Source organism: Leptosomus discolor, chromosome 15, assembly GCF_034619465.1.
Source record: "Leptosomus discolor isolate bLepDis1 chromosome 15, bLepDis1.hap2, whole genome shotgun sequence".
Lineage (NCBI taxonomy): Eukaryota > Metazoa > Chordata > Aves > Leptosomiformes > Leptosomidae > Leptosomus > Leptosomus discolor.
In genome coordinates, this window is record NC_141405.1 from 5,252,318 (window position 1) to 5,271,171 (window position 18,854).

Genomic DNA, 18,854 nt, shown 5'->3' on the forward strand with positions numbered 1-18,854 from the left:
AGGCGGCGGCGGGTCCCCGCAGGACGGGGCGCTGCCGCCGGGACCGCGGGCAATAAACTCGCGGTGACCGTGACCCGGCTCGGCTCGGCTCGGCGCGGGGGGGTGGGGCACAGGGAGGGGGCGGGGTCTGCGTGGCACCGCCCGCTCCTGTGTCACGTGCAGCGGCCCGTGGCGGCCTGGGCGGCCTCGTCACGCGGGCGGGGCCGGAGCGGTGGCGGCGGCGGCGGGATGGAGGAGGAGGGCGGCTACGGTCAGTGGGGGGCCGGGGGGCCGCGGGGGGGTCCTGGAGGGGTGGGACCGGCCCGGGGGGAGCGCCCAGCACCCTGGGGGGGGGGAGGGGGGGGGGCTTTGGGATCTCTCGTTTAGGCCGGGCCGCGGCGGGGCGAAGGGCCGGGGCGGGTCCCGCCGGGCCGGGCACGGAGCCGGGGGGTGTCCCCGGGTGGGGAGGGTCCGGGGTCGGCTCTGCCGGGCCGCTCCCAGGTACAGGGCCGGGGTCGGCGGCTCCGGGTCGGGCTGGGGTGGGGTGGGGGTGGTGGCGCGCGGGACCCACGCCCGCAGGTGGCGGAGCGGCTGCTCGCCCACACACGGCCGCGGCCTTGGCGGCGTCGGCCGGGCGGGGCCGAGGGGGCGGTGGAGGAAGCGCAGGGAGGAAACGGGCACCCGGTGCCCACAGCCGGAGCGGGGCCAGCGGGGCGAGTTGCCGGGGGCTGGATCCCCACGGAGTCCCAGCGCTTCCCTGGCGGCACGGCCGCGTCCTGCCCCGGGGCTCAGCCACAGCCGCCCCGCACAGCCGGCACCGCGCTGCCTGCGCTGTCAGCGATGCCAGGCCCCGGACCTGCTGCCTGCGCTGTCAGCGATGCCAGGCCCCGGACCTGCTGCCTGCACGCCTTCCCTCTACCGCTCGCACTTTGTATTCATCTGCTGCCTCTGAGCGCTGTCTTGAGTTCAGGCTCTGCGGATCTGTGGGCAGGCTCGTGTTGGTGTCCGCTGAATGTCTCCCAAACTGCCTCGGCTTGGGAGCGCGTCTGCCTGGCACGGGAGCACCCAGGGTCTGCTCCCAGGGTGAGCTGAGCGGGACGGGGCGGCTCAGGGGCTGCAGATCCCCTCTCATGCAAGTGCAGATTGCTTCCCCACTTTCCTCCACCCTCCATGTCTGCAGAGCATTCCCTCTCGGTGCCGAGGAGCAGGACTGGGCAGGAAGGTGCTGCCTGTGCCTTGACCTTCTGAGGCAGGTTCCTATGGGTCAGCAGGTGCGTTTTTCCTTGAGCGAGGAGTTTGCTGGGCAGGGAGGCTGAAGCCTCTCTGGGTGAGATCTGAAACCGAGGTCCCGATGATGTGAGCCATGCTGGTGACCGTTCTGGGAGCTGAGGTCACCCGGGCGCTGCCAGTGCCGGTGAAGAGACGCTGCTGCCAGCAGTGCCAGTTCACAGGCCGCCTGCCTACAGCCCGTTAGGCGGCTGCTCTTCCACCCCAGAAGTGACTGCGTTCGGCAGTGAGGAGTTCACTGTGCGAGATAAGGGGCAAGTGCCCAGCCCCACTGGTGCGCAGCCTGGCGTGGGTGGTGTCAATGCCGCCCATTAGCAGGAGGGCGCTGCAGGGAGTGATTCTGTGAGCAGCGTCTTGCTGCTGCCTGTAATCGCCTGGAAGACGTCCCGGGTCATCTGTCAGCATCAGAAATTGCCCCACTGCTCTCCGTGCCGCAGGGCAGCATGCAGGACGGGTGGCACAGCCGCCTCCAGGTACCCACCGCTGTCCCTGGTGCGGGGGCATCACCATCTGCAGCTGTCCTGAAGCCCTTGAGCTCTGTTGGTTTTGCAGAGGACAGTCTGCCGAGGCCTTGATGGGGTGGGAGCCCAACGGGGAGGCTCTCGCTGGTGGGATTGTGCTGACGCCAGTGTCTGCCCCACGACACGCGGCCCCTCTGCAGCCATCTGCCTCAACGGAGAGCAAATCCCGGGATGAGCAGCTGGCGGCACAGATGCAGGCTCCCCCCCCCTCCTGCCAGGGCAGGGGGCTGCGCTCCCACCCGCTTCGCAGCATCTCCCTGCAGGGACGGGGGTGGGAGAGAGCTTGTCTCTAGGCCGGAGCTGAGCGAGCACGGCGGTGCAGGGGCAGACGCCTCTGGGCGGTGGTGTCACAGCGGGGAACAGCCCGGCTGCTCCTGCCCCGGTGAGCAGCCGCAGGGAGCACGATCCCGTCCCAGCACTGTGTCCTGAGCTGGGTCCCGGCTGTGGAGCAAGGGGGAGTGGGCAGCGCTGGTAATCCTGCTGCACCTGAGGGATTACTGCTCGCTCTGGCCTGGAGGATTAAGGGATTTCTCTAAGCGGGGCTGATGCAGCCTCCAGCAAAGCAGCTTGTGCCTGGGGGGGCCTCGCTGTCTGGGGCAGGATGGCCGTGCCAGGAGGCGGGGTGGGCTGTGTGAAGTGTGAGAGATCCCCAAAGGAGGGTGGGATGTCGCGTCCCCCGGCAGGCTAGGGGGTTCACCCCCGGGGGGTTCCCTGCCCACCGCTCGCTGTCAGCCCATACAGCCCTGTGTTGCCCTCCGGGCCCCTTGCTGTGGGTTTGGTTGTTTCTGAGGCAGCCCAGGACTGCGGCGTGCACCTCTGCGCTGAGGGAACTGGGGCTGTTGGGGACACTGCCGGGGGAGCTGCCGATGACCCACCAGCCCCTTCCCTGGCGTGGTGCAGGGGTGAGCCGGGGCAAGTGGCTGGGCCCAGCTGGGGGAGCAGCTCTTCTGCAGAGCTCTGGGGCTCCCAGGTCGAAGACACGGGGACAGTGCAAGGGTGGCACCGGGCTCGGAGGGCAGAGCTGGGGGCCACAGGACTTGGGCTGCATAGCGTCAGGGAGAGGCAGTTAGCTGGCTCCTCTCCCGAGACATTCGCAAGCAGAGAACGGTAACCCACATTGCTGACACTTGGCAATCGCACATCAGGGGTGCAGCGGGGCCCCTGTGTCCCTGAGTGGCTGTTTCGGCCTGTCTGTGCCCTGGGCCATTGCAGCGTGGTTGGGGTCAGACATTTCTGCTCTAGGCTGGAGGGAAGGGGGAGGCTCGCGGGGGAGGCTGCTCTCCAGGGCCCAGAGCTGTGGTTAACGTAACCCCGGGGTGTTTGTAAACGCCTCACCTCGGCCAGGCAGGGTGTGAGGATCAAGCCGGGCATCCGCGTTGCTCAGCGTGGGAGATGCTGCCTGGCCCTGCTTCAGGCTGGCTGCAGCACCCATGGTGCCCTTCCTACACGGGGGTTTCTCCAGATGCTGGTCGAGGCCTCAGCAGTCGCTTGCCACACCAGGTGCCTGGCTCAGCCCCCCGGCTCCCCTGGTTCCTCTCGCCTGCCCTTTTGCCCTCCTGGTGATGCGTCAGCCATGGCTTTGGCCCCTGGGAAAGGGGAAGTGGTACCGAAACCAGATTGGTCATGTCAGCGGTGAGTGCCTGGCTGCCCTCGCAGCCCGCAGAGCTGCCCTTCTCCCCCGCCTTTCCTCCCGTCTGCAGCCACACAGCTCCTGGGTCCCCTTCTACCCCGCACTCTCCTGCCTGCGAGGGTGGCTTCCTCCCAGGGTGCCCTCCCCCGCTGCCTGCCCCGCTCTGGTTTCTCCTAGCTCAGCGTGTCCCAGCGCTTGCTGGCGCAGGCGAGTGGAGCTGGCTGGCTCCTGGCAGCCGGGCTGTCTGCAGGACGCTGCCTCGTGCCCCAACAGGCTCTGGGGTTTGTTACTCATGGCCATGCCCTGCGCTTGGGGATCGCTCCTGCTTTGAGGGAAAGAGCTGTCAGTCCGGTTTGGGTTCGCTCAGTGCCTGCGGGGCTGGGACGCAGGGGCAGCGGGCCTGGATGCGGGAGGGCTGCGCCTTCCCCCCGGCTCCACAGCTGGCCCCGAGGTTGGGATCCCAGGGCAGGAGCCCCCCCCATGGTTCGTGCTGCATGACCCCCCTGCACCCCAGGACGGCAGCAGAGCAGGAGGCACCTCCGCTGCCACCGGGACATGCCCGGAGCTCAGCCGTCTGACCGGTGTCACCGGCCGACTGGCAGAAGGCGCAGCGGGCCTGCCCGTGCACAGCGCGTGGGGCAGGCTGAGCCTGTCGGGGCTGTGCTGGGATCGGTGCCCGGGCCTTGCGCCCCACGAGCGGGGGCCGTGGCAGCACCCCCGGCTCCCCACGCCTCACTGTCGATGCGTTGTCTCTTGGTGCATCTCTTGGTGCACCTTCCTTTATGCAGCGCTGGTTGCTATGCGACCGCCGGCTCCCGATGCTTAATGCTCTAATACGGAGGGATAAAACCGCTCTAAAAATACCCCCCCGCGGGGGCAAGGGGGCTGCTAGGGGCAGGCGGCCCAGGGCGGGGGGGCTGCCGGGGAGTTCCCGAACTCCTCGTCCTCTAAGTGGCTTTGAGCCGCCGGCCGGAGCCTCGGGAGCGGAGCAGGCTGGAGTGCAGGCAGGCAGCAGGCAGGCAGGCAGCGGCAGGGATTGGCTGGGGCTGGCGCGTGGGCTCCTGCAGCTGGAGCTCCCCTGCCAGAGCCGCCTTCCCTGGCTCCAGCCAGAGCGGGGAGTCCTCCGGCTCCCCTGTCCGCACCCGGTCCGTGGGCCCCGGCACCGGGGAGCCTCGACTCAGCCACACGGCACCTGCCAGGCCTCTGCCTGCTCCTGCCTGCCCCGTTGGTGTGGAGCTGGCGGCGTCCTGCGTGGGACCTCCGCAGCATGGGGACGGTCAGCGAGCTCTGTGCCTCCAGTTTCCAGGCCTTCCTCTGCCCCTCGGTGGCTGCCAAGGCAGGTAGGCGCTTCGTGCCCTCCCCCCTGCTCACTGTGGGGTCCCTGTCCCCCCCAGCAGACGTGGTGGTGTCCGCAGCCCCGGCTCCATATGGCTCCTGCTGGCAGTGGCACAGAGTCCTCGCCGTCTTGCCGCCTCCTTCCCCTGCGCACCACCAGCCTCCCCAGGCTCGGGCCTCTGCCAGCGCTGAGCCCCGGCAGGACAACCAGGCACCGGGCTGCCTCGCGTGGCACTGCCCCACACCGGTGTTGGGTGCCACGCTGGGACAGGGGGTCCCACTGGACTGGTGGCAGCAGCCGGGGGGATGCACGCAGCCTGGTTCAGCTGCAGCAGGTCCTGCCCCAGCCCCTCGCCCCCCTGCCCTTCCCTGGGTGCTGTGCAAGCACTCAGCCGCCCTCGCCGCTGTGAGCGCGTGTGGCTACGAGGGCAGCTCGAGGTGGCATGCTCCAAACTGAAATCTGTGCAGTACAGCCCGGTGCCTCCTGCGCTGGGGCTGCTGCTGAGGGCTGCCTGCCTGCGTGAGCTGCTGCTGCCTGTGGGTTCCTGCCTGAGCATGGGACCGGGGGTCACTCTGCAGCGGGGTGTGGGGCTGCGAGGCCTCCGGCTGGCCCTGCTGGCAGCTGCCTCTGCTCCTCCTGAGGCTCAGCACGGTGAACGGCGCAGGGGCAAGCGAGGCGCCTGCCGGGCTGCACTGCCGGCACACGCACGGTGCTCGGTGCGTGCGGACATGGCCGAGCCGTTGCTCTCCCGGCTGCACCGTGGGCCGGGGGTCAGTGCAAGGGGAGCGCAGGAACGTGGAGCTGCCGGGGAGCGAGGCGGCAGCTGTGGATGTGGGTTCCGTGCCAAGCTCTGGGCACGGAGCAGGGGTGATGGGCAGGGCTGTGCAAAAGCAGGATGAGGGCCTGGCTTCGGGCACAGGGTCTGGCCACCTGGGAGGCTCTTTCCTGGAGCCGCCTGTCCCCAAACCCTTCTCCTGACGCACCTCAGCTGTCGGTGGGGAAGGATGGGGCTGACGCAACCCAGGATGCGCGCCCGGGGCGGTGAAAACAGGATGTGGTGTGCTGAGACGGGCAGGAAGTTTCTGGGGGCCCCCGGGTCCCCCAGCCGTGGGGCACAGTGACAGCACCCCACAGCAGAGCCCAGCGAGCGGCTCTGGCGGCACCCTGGGCTCGTCCCCGTGGTCTGCCTAGACCCGGTACCTTTGCCCGTCCGGTGCAGCCCAGCAGAGGTACGGGGAGGGCCAGCGGGTGCTGCAGCATGGCTGTGGGCCGAAGGACCAACGAAGGCTTCCGGAGCCCTCCCTCCCCTTGCTCTGCAGCCGGCGCTCCGGGTGCTGCTTCTCCATCTCGCACTGCCGAGCAGGATTTAGCTGAGTCAAGGTGGCCGAGGCTCACGCAGCCTCTCCAGGCAGCTGACGGCGGGGTGGGGACGTGCCGGGGCTTCGCTCCTGCTGCAGGCACAGCCCCACAGGGCCCGGACTCAGGTGCATGGTGGTCCCGTACGGAGCAGTGGGGTCTGTGCAGGCACCCCGGAGCAAGGAGGCAAGAGAGTGGGGAGCAACCTCCTGCAGGGACCAACGTTGCTCCTGGCCCTGGTGCTGGTCCCGCTTCTGGTCCCATCCAGTCGTGTGAGCTGCCGTGGGGTCTGCAGAGGGCAGCAGGCACCGGTGGTCCCCACAGCCCTCCTGGTCCTGCCTGGGGCTCCGTCCTCCCAGCCTGGACAGGACCTGGGCCTTCAGTGGGGGGGTCTGGCAGAGCTGGACGGGGAGCTGCGGGGCAGGGGTCTGCTGGGGTGGGGGGCCCCAGGTGGTGGAGGGGAAGGGACCCCAGTATTGCCGCAGTGAGCTTAGGATGTGTCAGGTCGAGTGTCCTGGCAGCCTCTGAGGAAGGAAGGGCTGGGCTGGCCCCCAGTCCCTGCCTGGCTGGGACCCCAACACATCAAATCCTCCCAACCCCAGGGCCGAGGAGGGGGAGCAGGGCCCTGGCCACCCCGTTTCCCTGCCTGGCCTGGAGGAGGAGGAGGAGTTAAGGCGATGGCGGCCCTTGGCTCATTGCGGCAGGAACAGGGTGTTGCTGGTGCTGGCTCCTGGCGAGGCCAGGATGACGCCCGGGCGGCCCCGGAGCTCATTGGCCCGGCATGGCCCTGACTCACCCCAGGAAGCACTGGGGCAGGCAGGTGTCCGCACCCCGAAACAGCAGCACCTCTCCGGAGCTGCGGGCAGCGCGGGCACAGCCGACGGAGCTGGTGGAGACAGTCTGCCAGGATGGTGCTGAGGGCGGAGGGCAGCGGTGAGCTCGGTCTGAGGGGGAGGCGGGTGGGTGGCTTTGCATCTGCCCTGCTCCTGTGCCACCAGCAGTGCCTGGTGGTTTCAGGGCAGTGGGGCAGGAAGGTGCACAGGGGGTGAGCACGGCCTCTGCATGTCACAGGGGGCTTTGCTGGGAGCATGCGGGGAGAGGGAGGACATGCTGCTGCTGCTGCTCTCGGCTGCCGCAGGCCCCAGCAACCCAGGAGCCCGGGACAGACGGACGAATCCTGCCGGTGCCCCTTGCTGCCCACCAGCGTGCAGGGTCCTGGGCCTTGGCTGTGGGCAGCAGGAGCTGCGGGAACCCCGGGGACCCCTGTGCTAGGACCTCGTGCTGGTGGGGAGTGGGTGCTGATGCTGGGATCCCGCAATCCCACGCGACCCAACTCCCGTGTCGGGCTGAAGCCAGGGCAGCTAGTGCCCGCTCCAGCCTCCCGTCCCTGCAGCAACACTCTGCCCGCAGCGAGGGTCGTCGGCCTCTCGGAGCCGTTGGGGCTCCGCTCGGGTGCGGTGTAGAGCACCAGGGAGGGTTAACGCCCTCTTCCTTCCCCAGAAAAGCTCTTGCGTCTGGGGTTTCTCTTCCTCTGGCTGCTGCTGACATGGCTGGGCCGGTATCACGAGTGCTTGCTCCCTGCAGCAGCAGCTGAGCGGGAAGGGACCTTCCTGGGCTCGGGTACAAACGCACTGGTCCCCTCTGCCCTGCAGCATCGCCTCCTCTGCTGCACCTGCCCCGGGGCCTGCCGAGACCCCTGCTTGCAGGTGGGCAGGGGGAGGCAGAGCTGCTTCTGTCGGGGCTCGCTTGGCTGCCTCCAGCCCTCGGCCAGCTTGCCTCAGGGCAGGTTCGACCCTGGCACCGCATTTCACCTCCCCTGCAGCCACGGCCAGCAGGGAGGGTCCTGTGGCGCACGCTGCAGCCCGGGGATTTAGAGGTTTTGGTGTCTGGCAACGGGCGTGCGATGCAGCTCGGCCTCCCGCAGCAAGCCTGGGCTTGCTAGTGCCCTGGGTGCTGGGCAGGAAGGGCCGAGCACCTGCGGGAACGGCACTGGGGTGCCCAAATATCGATAAGCAAAGCCTCTGGTATTTTAAGTTTAAATAACTTTTAACCTGGTGCCATGAGCCGGGTTGTCTCATTCATACTTCCGGGCGTTGGAGACTAAAAATATTGGGAAGCATTGCCGTCGTGTCTGGAGGGATGGTGTCGCAAGCAGAGACTGCCTCCAACCTCGGCAGCGGGGGATTTTTGCGAAGGAGGAAGCTCGTCAGAAAGGCTGAGCGGAGCCAGGGAAGTGCTGAGTTTGGAGATTCGGTCTGCGCGGTCGCGATCACCCCAGGGGCACGTGCGACTCCCACGGGGCGGCGGCGGCGGCTCGGGGGAGAAGCGATGCGCAGTTCAGGACGGTGCCGGTCCGAAGGCACGTGGGGTCCCTGGGCGCTGGTGCGGGGCAGGCGGCCGGGCCGGGGGCGCTCCGGGTGAGTCCAGGCTGGCGGCACTGGTGGCCTGGAGACGGCGGCCGTGGCGGCACGCAGGGCCTCGGCAGAGCGGAGTGGTGACCTTTGGGAAGGAGAGGGGGTGGTAGCCCTGCCGGGTGCCTGTCCCCAGCACCCCCGGACAGGAGGTGGGAGGTGACACAAGGGCCGAGCCGGAGGGTGCTGCCACCTCCCTCGGAGATGGTGCTGGAGGGACGGGTCTTTGGCATCCCCTTGGTGTGGTGTGTGAGGGAGCTGCTGGAACCCCCTGGCAGAGGGGCAGCACGGGTGGTAGACGAGGGCCGGGAGCTGCTGGAGGAATGGGTGACCTTGGGGACAGGAGGGAGCAGGAATGAGACGCCGTGTCACTGTGGAGCAGTTCACGCGCCGGGGAGCACTAGGAATGTCCTGGGAGCTGTGGGGCTTGGCAGCAAGGAGGGGCGTGCGGCGGTCCCGGGCTTGAGCCTCCAGGATGGTGTTGGCGAGGGGGTGCCTGGCTCCTGCGGGGTGACAGGGAGGTGTAGATGTCATGGCGTGCAGGCAAGGTTTGTCCCAGGGGTGTGCCAGCCCCGGACCCTGGCTCAGAAGGACAAATCCAGAGCAGTGGGGGCTGCAAGGATGGCCAGGAGCTGGCTTTCTCCGGAGCTGGCCCGGTGCAGCAGAGCAACCTCTGGGTCCGTGCGGAGCCCAGTGCCGTGGGGCACAGCAGAGCCACCCAGCCGCAGCAGGGACTGGGGCAGGCACCGATCTCGTCCCGGCTGGGGTAGAGCAGAGTTAAACGGTGCTTGCCAGGGTGGCGGGGCTGAGGAGGAGGAGCGCTGGAGCTGGTCCAGGGTCCGCGCTGGTCCTCGCTGCCCTCGCTGTCCAGCCGCGGGCTGAATCAGCAGGAACCGGCGGTGCCCGGCTCCCCCGCGGCAGCCGCTGCCCGGCGGGGCGATGCCCCGGCACTCGCATTCCTGGCGTGCCGTCGGTGGCACTCGCGGGCTGGGGACACCACTCGCCAGCCCAGCTCCTCCAGGCACCCGGCAGCTCCACATCCCGGCTCCTGACAGGCCCCGGGCTGCTCCGGGAGCCTGGTGGGGATGATTCCCACGGCCACGCGTGCTGACCCGACTGTCTCTCTGCTCAGTGCCCAGTGACCTGACCCCGGAGGAGTGCCAGGAGCTGGAGAACATCCGACGGCGCAAGCAGGAGCTGCTGGCTGACATACAGGTGTGATGCTGAGGGCCACCACCCGCACACAGCCCCCCTGTCCTGGACACGGCAGCCTCTTGCTCAGGGCTGTCCCCTGGGAGGTGGGGGACAATCTCCCTGCTCGTGCCGCTGGGAACTCACTGCAGCCCCTTCCAGGGTCCCTCACCCTGCTGCTGGGAAAGGGGAGGGAGGGTGGCCCGGGTGATGTGGGGAGGAGAAGCTGTCCTGGCTGGGGCTGTTGGTAACGGCCGTGGGATCGGGGTGCGGTGCCCCAGACCTGCAGAGCCCGTGGCAGGAGCAGACACAGGCAGGGCCGTGGATCGGGTTGGTGCTCCCGTCCCCTTTCCTTGCCAGCTCCTGGCTCCTTGCAGCCCCTGGGGGCTTTCGTGGGCCTTCTAGGGCAGAAGTTTGAAGCTGCTGGAACTGCAGGGCAGGATGATGTGGGCCCGCGGGGTGGACGCCAGCGGCTGCTGCAGGGAGCCCGTGACCTGCTGCCCCCCTGCCCGGTAGTGCTGCCCCTGCCGGGTCCCAGGGCCGGGGCGAGGGTCTCAGCGGGGGACACGGGGCTGGGCTGGCAGTCGGCCTGCCCTGCGGGACTGAGGCACCCACGGCTTTTCCTTGCCCCCCCCCCCCCCCCGAGAGCTCCGGGCTGTGCGCTTGTGCCGTTCCGGTGGCACCGGCATCTCCGTGCCAGCCCCTCCCTGGCACGGGCAGGGACTGTGTCTCTGGGCCAGGGCACTGCGCTGGCAAGCGGCTGCGAGGTCAGTGCTCATCTGGGACACTCGTCAGTCGTGTCCCTGATTAAGGCAGCAGAGGCTAATTACTGCCATATGCTGGGCATGATCTAAAGGGATTAGGGAGTAATTTTGTTAACCTCTGAATCTCTTCCTTCCTGCCCGCTCAGAGCATGGCAATGCCGCAGAGGAATTAGCAGCGGGGAGCAGCCAGCCCCCTCCGCCAGTGCCCCCCGCACTGGTTCAGCCCCAACAGCTCTTGGGGTGGGAAGCAAGGGAGGAAGGAGCCTCCTGGGGGAATGGCCCTGGGGCTGGCTCCTGGAGCCCTGGTCCGTGGGGGTGCCCAGCCTGCTCTTGGAAGTGGGAGGGAAGGGCAGTCCCAGGCCCCAGCCCACCGTCAGGGCTGGGGGGCTGCCAGGCTTGGGGGGGAGGGTGGCACCTCCTGTCTCAGCGCGCTCTCTCCCCTCAGCGGCTGAAAGATGAGATAGCCGAAGTGACGAATGAGATCGAGAACCTGGGGTCCACAGAAGAGAGGTGAGTCTTCTGCTGCTCCGCAGAGCCCCCTCCCCTGCGGTGAGGCCGGCCCCGGCCGCCGGCTCACTCGCACCGTGGGAGCCATGGGCAGCCCCATCACGTGAGTGCTGGTGCTGGTGGCTTTCCCAGGCACCCTGAATTCCTTGGAGCGGCAGCAGGATCCCAGTCTCTACTGCTGCTCCCAAGGTCTGTTTTTCCAAGCCTCAGCCCCTCTGTCTGGCCACAGCGACTGCCGGACTTTGTTGTTCTGAGCTGGCGCAGGCAGTGCCAGCCTGGGATTAGGGGGTCCCGGCAGCCGCCGGGAGCTGACTCCTGGTGTCGTTTCCAATCACGCACTGGGGCATGAAGGCTGTCACCCTCACGCCGGCCCCACTGGGGCCTGGGGGCTGCTCTCCTCAGAGCCCCACCACACCCAGCATGCCCTGGCTTGCCCCCGAGCAGAGATGACCTGCTGGGATGCTGTACCCCCATGGATGGGGCACGGCAGCTCCTCTTCGCTCTGGGGCCTGGCAGGCCAAGAGCAGCCCCGTGCCACCCTGCCACGGAGCGGGGCGGACACGGAGCAGCGCTCCAGCTTCATCCAGTGTGGGTTCGATGCAGGGGGCCTGGCCTGGTCAAAGCGATCCAGGCTGACCCCTCCCCGCAGCGCTCTGCCCCAGGGGCAGGGGGGTGGCAGGAAGCGGCCGGGTCCCTCCTGGGTGCTCAGAGCTGCTTTGTGCCTTGCAGGAAGAACATGCAGAGGAACAAGCAGGTGGCCATGGGCAGGAAGAAGTTCAACATGGATCCCAAGAAGGTATGGCGGGGTGGGCTGGGCGGGGAGCAGGGCAGTTCACCAGCCTCTCTGGGGCTGGGCTGGGCTTTGCCGCCTCACGTACAGATGCCTGGCTGCCCGCTGGGGCTGGGGCAGAGCCAGCAGCCAGGGCAGGGGCTGGGGGGGCAGCGGGCGGGCTGACGGGGGCAGCAGCAAGCCCCAGAGCAGCTCCTCGTGCACCGCTCCAGGGCATCCAGTTCCTGATCGAAAACGACCTGCTGAAGAACACGTGTGAGGATATCGCTCAGTTCCTCTACAAGGGGGAGGGCCTCAACAAGACGGCCATTGGCGACTACCTGGGCGAGAGGTGCGCTGGCCTGGGGCGGGGCGGGTCTGCCACAGGTGCCCTGGGCTTTCACGGCCTGAGAGATGAGACATGGCAGCTCTTTGAGCTCATAAGGCAGCTGGGCAGGGGGTACGCGGGGGGCTGGGCACCTTGAGTGCCTGGGCAAGCTGGGGGGCTGTTCGATCTGCGGCTGGCCCTTGAGTGAGGCTGTGTGTGCAAACCAGCCCAGGACTCAAGTTGGGGGGTTGCTGCAGGTTTCCCCCCACAAGCCAGGAGAGTCTGGAGCAGGGCAGGGAGACGTGGGGCTGCTGGGCAGTCACAGGACTTGCTGATCACTCATCCCTCGTGCTCTGGCTTTGTTCCTGCAGGGATGAGTTCAACATCCAAGTCCTGCATGCCTTCGTGGAGCTGCACGAATTCACTGACCTCAACCTCGTGCAGGCCCTGCGGTGAGCGAAGGGGGCCAGGAGCTGAGCCATGTCCCATCGGGGGGGGGGGACACGACGACGACAGGCGATGGGCTGGCAGGGGGCTGCGGCGATGTGGCCGGGGGGCGTGTGGAGCCCCCAAAGCAGTGCGGTGCCTCACTCTTCGCAGGCAGTTCCTGTGGAGCTTCCGACTGCCCGGGGAGGCGCAGAAGATCGACCGGATGATGGAGGCTTTCGCCCAGCGGTACTGCCAGTGCAACCCCGGCGTCTTCCAGTCCACAGGTGAGCGCCTGCCCTGGCCCCTCTCCCCGGCCGTCCTGCCTCGCAGCTGACTTTCCCCTCCGCCCCTGTAGACACCTGCTATGTGCTCTCCTTCGCCATCATCATGCTGAACACCAGCCTGCACAACCCCAACGTCAAGGACAAACCCACGGCGGAGCGCTTCATCGCCATGAACCGTGGCATCAACGATGGGGGGGACCTCCCTGAGGAGCTGCTTCGGGTGAGGGATGAGACGTGGAGGGGCTGGGGCTGGGCTGCAGAGCTGGCTGGGCACAGTGGAGCTGACGCTGTGTATCATTGTACCAGAACCTCTACGAGAGCATCAAGAATGAGCCCTTCAAAATCCCTGAGGACGATGGCAACGACCTCACCCACACCTTCTTCAACCCCGACCGGGAGGGCTGGCTCCTGAAGCTAGGTGAGTGCTGGCAGCCGGGCAGGCGTGGCCCGGGGAGGAGCTGGGCCGTGGGTGCGATGCCCCTGAGCTGCGTGCACCTCGCCTGCTGGCCTGGCTCCTCCTCGGAGAGTCGAGAGGCTGGAGATGGGGGCACAGCCCCTGTGGGGAAGGCGTCGGTAGGTCCAGCAGCCCTCTGTCTTCCCTGGGCTGGTCAGCGGGAACAGACCGAGAGCTGACGAGGCCCTGCGGTGTGGCTGGGGGAGCGTCCCGGGGGCTTCTGCCTCGAGGTTTGGCAAGCCCCGGGGTGCGGAGCTGGTACAGGGTCCAGTGTTGGAGCACGGAGACCACGAGGCCCTTCTCATCACCGAGTCACAGCAGGGTCCTGTCGGAGCAGGCCCCCAGGAGCGAGCGGCGAGCTGCCCCAGGCTGCGTGCGTCCCCCCCTCCATGCCACAGACCAGTCCCTGCCTCACCTTCCCACAGCATTATCACCTCCGCATCCCGGCTCCACATGCAGGCAGCGTGCATGGCATCCCCGCTGCACAGCCCGGCTCTTGAGGCCGGCGAGCCCGCTCCACGCCCTGGCTCCTGTGGCTTCTCCTCTCGGCAGCTCTGGGGAATCCTCTGCCCGGGTGAAGCGAGGGGGGACGACGGGGCGCTGGTAGGAGCGGGGTCTGGTGGGGGCCTTTCCCTGGGGCTCTCGCTGGGGTCGGGACTCTGTCCTCTCACCGGGGGGTGTTTCTGCCATACTGCCACCCCCTTGGGACGGGAGAGGGGCCTTACCCCCGCACCGTGCCCAGCCCTAGGGCTGAGCAAGGGCCATCTGCCCCCCAGCTCTGGGATGGGGGGGACGCAGGGGAGAGCCCCAGACCTGCCTCTCCCGTCCCTGAACAAGCCCAGCGCCTCGCCGGCACCTGCCGCCATTGGGGCCATTGGTGCTGGGGGGTTGGAGAGGCGGTGGAGCAGCCGTGGGGCGGGGGGAGCCAGGTCCTGCGCCCCCCCGGCCGAGGAGATCCATCCCGCAGAGCCACAGCGAGCCAGGGCAGGTTGGCCCCTGCGGCGGTGCCGCCGGCACGGCCCCTCACGGCTTCCCTGCTGCAGCCCTGCCCCACTGACCCGCGCGGGGTGAGGGGGGTTCTTTGGGGTTTCCTCTTTTATTTTTTTTCCTTCTTTTTTTTTTAATTTTCTTTTCTCCCTCATTTGTATGTTTCCATGATTTTGGCTCTTCCTTTCCTTGCCCCCAACTCCAGGAGGTACGTACCCCTCTCCCTGCTCTGCTCACGCCGCTGGGGCTTCGTTTCCTTTTCGTTTTTAATTGCTGGTGATTAGTCTCATTGCTGCTGCTGCTAACCGCCCGCACCGCTCCGGGGACCTCGCCTGCCGAGGGGACAGCCCCGCTCCCGCCACTGCCAGGGTGGGGACGCGGGGTCCCGGCCCCACCGATGCCAAACGCTCCCCAAGGCCTGCCGGCCCCCTCCGCTGCCCTGGTGCCCCCCACGGCCCGAGGACGGACGGGGCCGTGGCCGCTCCTTGGCAGGGGCTGCCCGCCACTCCCGGCTTCACCGTGGCCGCAGGCAGCTTGGCCCGGCCGCAGCGGGTCTTTGCCTCCGGTGCCACAAGGGATGGGGGCGGGTTTGGGTGTCCTCAGGAAGGGCCCCAGCCCGTGAACGGGGGGCTGGGGGCGCTGAGTGCCTGGAGCTGGGTGGGAGCAGGCAGGGACCGGCTGCACGGTGCCCTGTGCCACGCCGGGGGCTCGTGGCAGTCCCCGTGCTGGGTGCTGGCACTGCCCCGGCTCCACCACCTGCAGCACCAGCGTGCTGGGGAGTGTTGGTGCTCCCCCCGGGACTGCGCTGGCCCTCGGTCCTGTACGGCTCTGCAGGCTGTGCCCGGCCTCGCGGAGCCCTGAACCCCTGGCACGGGGCCTCTTCCCACCCGCAGCCGCGGAAGAGGAGGTGGCCCTGGGGACAGTCAGGGGCTGGAGAGGGTCAGACCCCGGGTTTTGGGGTGGGCTTGGCTGGAGGGAGGCAGAGGGGCTTTTTCTAGGAAATGCTGGCCCCAGCCTGGGGCAGGGACTGGGGTGGGCGGCCGGCTGACACGGGGGAGCGGGGAGGCACGGGGCCTTCCTGGCGGGGTGGGGGAGATGAGAAGGGCCTCCAGCGCCCACGGTGCCTCCTCGCGTCCATGCCGGACCCGGGCAGCATGGCCTGGGCGCTCGTGCCACGGTGGCAGCACATCCGGCACCGCTGTGGTGGCCAGAGCACGTCGGCGGTGGAGGGGGAGCCGGGCCCAGGGTGAGCTGTCCCTGAGCCCAGGAGGCAGCTTCTCCCTCTGTGGTGGCCAGTGGTCAAACTCCCTCTGACCAAAAGTCTCTGAGCCGTGGCCCTGGGCTCGTGCCGTGCCCCAGCACTGGGCTGCGCCGGCCGGGACGGAGCGGGACTGTGGTCAGTGCAAACAGAAAGTCCCCACGTCCTCCCGATTGCCGCCTGGCTGCAGCGTCCTCTGGCCATGCCGAATCCGTGTTTCGGGTGGGACGGGCGCAGCGCTCCCGGCCCAGTGCCCCCGCCGCCCTCCGCCTCCATCCTCATCCATCTGCTTTCCGCTCCTGCTCGTGCCCTGCCCGGCGTGGTGTGTGCTGCCTGGCTCTGCTTGCGCCCTGGCGCCCGGTGCTTGCCTGTGTGTGTCCGCGTGGGCTCCAGCTCTGCCGTCGCCTCCGTGTGCCGCGAGCCTCCCGGCGCGTGCCCCGGCCGCGCTGCACCGGGGCTGCACCTAACGTGCCCCTCTCTGCTCCCAGGAGGCAGGGTGAAGACGTGGAAGCGGCGCTGGTTCATCCTGACCGACAACTGCCTTTACTACTTCGAGTACACGACGGTCAGTGACGTTCGCTCAGGGCGCGCAGTGCCGGGGTGCAGGGCTGGCCGCTTGCCTCCTGCCGCGCAGGGGTGCCGGTGACTGCAGGGGTGCAGGGTGCGGCCCTCGGGCCAGGCAGCCTGTGCAGAGGGGTGTTGGGGAGAGGGGTGTCTGCGGCATCCAGCCCTGCCTGGGGCACGCAGGGGGGTCTGGCGGCGTCCAGCCTCCAGCTAAAGCCTCTGCTTGGTGCCACCAGGATAAAGAGCCCCGTGGCATCATCCCCCTGGAGAACCTGAGCATCCGTGAGGTGGAGGACTCAAAGAAGCCCGTGAGTGCCGCAGCGGGGTTCCCCAGGGCCGGGGGGCGAGGGGGCAGCCCTGGTACTTTGCTCGGGGCAGGGAAAGCCGGGGTGTGCTGCAGCCCCCCAAGGGGTGTTCCTGGGAGAGGCAGGAGGGTCCCACAGCGGTCACTGCCTCCACCTGGGTGCAGACCCGGGGCCGGTCACTACAGCGTCCAGGGGTGGTGCCAGGGTGGCACATCTGGGGACCGTGGGGTGACAGTCACAGCGTGTCTATCCCTCTGCTGCGTTGGGGTGGCTGTTCCAGGGGAGCACCTGCAGCCCCGGTGCTCTGCCATGTCCCTCCCAGCCCGGGGTCCCCTTTGGAGGTGGGGGCTGCCTCTGAACCATCTCCTCCCTCCCAGAACTGCTTTGAGCTCTACATCCCCGACAACAAGGACCAGGTGATCAAGGCCTGCAAGACGGAGGCGGATGGGCGCGTGGTGGAGGGGAACCACACCGTGTACCGCATCTCCGCCCCCACGCCCGAGGAGAAGGAGGAGTGGATCAAGTGCATCAAGTGAGTGCTGGGAGGAGCGGAGGGCACAGCGCTGGGCAGGGGTGCAGCAGGGACCTGTCTGCTGTGCTTGAGCCGGGGCAGAGCTTCCCGGGGCACTCCGCAAGGTCTGGGGGGAGCGAGCTTTGCCGGGGCCACAACGGGACCTGCCCGAGGCCCTGCCAGGAGGGTCAGCCCCGACCCTACAGCAGCTTTCGCCTGGCCGCGAGGCCAACCAGAGCCCTCGTTCCCCTGCCAGGGCGGCGATCAGCCGGGACCCTTTTTACGAGATGCTGGCCGCCAGGAAGAAGAAGGTCTCCTCCACCAAGAGACACTAGCAGCCTCCGCTGGCCCTGCGAGGCGGCTGTGCCCCCGGCAGCCCGAGCGTCCCATCTCCCCGGAGGGCTGCGGGGCTGGGGCCGCGCTGCAGCCTGGTCACAGGACTCCGCTTCAGCTTCGCCGTTTCTTTACTGTGGGGAGAGGGAGGGGGCACAGGCGTCTTGGTGGCTCTGGACCCCCGTCACTGCCTCATCTCCAGGACAGCATCTTCACGGGCAGGAGCTGGTACACCGATGTGGGGAGCCCTGTCCTGCCCTGGGCTCGGCTGCAGGATGGTGATTGCACCGCGCGTGTCCTCCCCTCCCACCTCAGCCAGCCGGGCCACCACGGGCACCCTCCCTGCTCCTGTCCCCACCAGCAAGCTCCAGCCGCCCATGTCCCCCCCAGCACCCGTGTCCTGGAGCACTCAGGCCATCCTATCGGGAAGGTGCACGGCTGGCAGTTACCAGCTGGTGGTTTTGGGGCGCTGCAGGCGCCGGAGCGAAGGGTGGCAGCCCCGGGGGGGCTGGGGGGGCCGTGGAGACACGACTCCTGACCCTCGTTGTAGCGGGCCTGGGTCTGCCCTGGGCTTCCCCACGCTGCTGCCTCGGGCCCTCCCGGCTGTCCCCTGCGCCAGGGATGCTCCCAGCGGGCACGGGGAGGGCGGGGGGGTGTCACCGTCACGGTGTGCGGTGCTGCCACATAGTGCACAGTGTCGCCAACTGTGGGGTGCCGGAGCTCGGATGGGAGTCCTGGTCTGGCAGCGCGGGGTGACATTGCCCCTGGCACGTCCTTGCAGCGAGGGGCAGGGATGACCGTGCTGGGGTGGCCGTCGTCTCCTCCCGAGCAGGTGGTGGGACGTGGTCGGAGCCCGCGCCAGGGACGGCAGCTGTCGAGGGGCTCTGGCCGGGCCAGGGGCTGCAGCCCCTCTGCCTTGCGAACGCCCGTGTCTTGTCCCGCACCCCGGCCCCCTCGCAGGGTCTAGAGGGAGGCGCCTGGATCAGTATTAGTTTATTTATCAGAGGTGTAAATACTCCTGTATAGTTTTCTCCTTTTAGATTATTTTGTATGTTGGGTTGTTCTGTGCAGAGGCCTCTCCGGAGGGTGGGGGGTGGCAGAATTTTTTATTCTAACTTTTTTTTTTTTTTTTTTTTTTTTTTTTTTTGCCACGGCCTTGTAAACGAGTGCTGAGGATTGCAGCAAATAAACACTGAACTGCACTCAGCCCCAGCCTCCTGTGCTTTGTGTGCGGCTCGGGACAGGCAGGAGCCCCCGGCCTGCCCCCCACCAGCCCCTGCCCTGTGCCCTGGCTTTGTGACCTGATTTGTGCTTCTCCCAGCCCCGTGATTTCGGTGCCCAGCACCACAGCGATGCCACGTTGGGCAAAGCTGGCAGTGCCGCAGCCAACATGATCCTGGTCTGAGCCTCTGCCTGTTCCCGTCCAAAGCCTCTGGTCTCTTGGTGCGAGGTGTTTGTGTGCCTTGTGTCCCCGCCAGCTTCCCTTAGCTTCCCCCCAGCCACCAGGAAGGTGCCTTGGGGACCTTGCCGCAGGGTGCAGGGTGGCCATGCCGGGGCAGGATGGCTCCTGGTCCTGCATCCTGCGTGCCACCCACCCAGTGTGCACGGGCCTGGGACAAGGAGAGGGGTGGGACATCCCCTCGGGTACAT

General features: G+C 68.0%; 1 protein-coding gene across 4 annotated transcripts; it reads left to right on the forward strand.

Moving 5' to 3' along the window:
• The first annotated feature begins 221 nt into the window (after positions 1–221).
• CYTH1 (cytohesin 1) lies at positions 222–17,774 on the forward strand. 4 transcript variants are annotated; one of them, XM_086473807.1, is made up of 15 exons: positions 4,685–4,744; positions 9,408–9,426; positions 9,653–9,735; positions 10,921–10,985; positions 11,712–11,778; positions 11,985–12,103; positions 12,451–12,531; positions 12,680–12,792; positions 12,864–13,012; positions 13,099–13,210; positions 14,143–14,145; positions 15,980–16,056; positions 16,292–16,363; positions 16,738–16,892; positions 17,128–17,774. In XM_086473807.1, exons 1-15 carry the CDS (start codon positions 4,685–4,687, stop codon positions 17,204–17,206), a joined length of 1,254 nt encoding a protein of 417 aa, XP_086329933.1. In that variant the 3' UTR covers positions 17,207–17,774. The 4 variants fall into 4 exon arrangements, with proteins under 4 accessions (XP_086329934.1, XP_086329932.1, XP_086329933.1 ...); XM_086473808.1 differs by lacking the exons at positions 4,685–4,744; positions 9,408–9,426 and adding an exon at positions 222–250; XM_086473806.1 differs by lacking the exons at positions 4,685–4,744; positions 9,408–9,426; positions 14,143–14,145 and adding an exon at positions 222–250.
• The last annotated feature ends 1,080 nt before the right edge of the window (positions 17,775–18,854 follow it).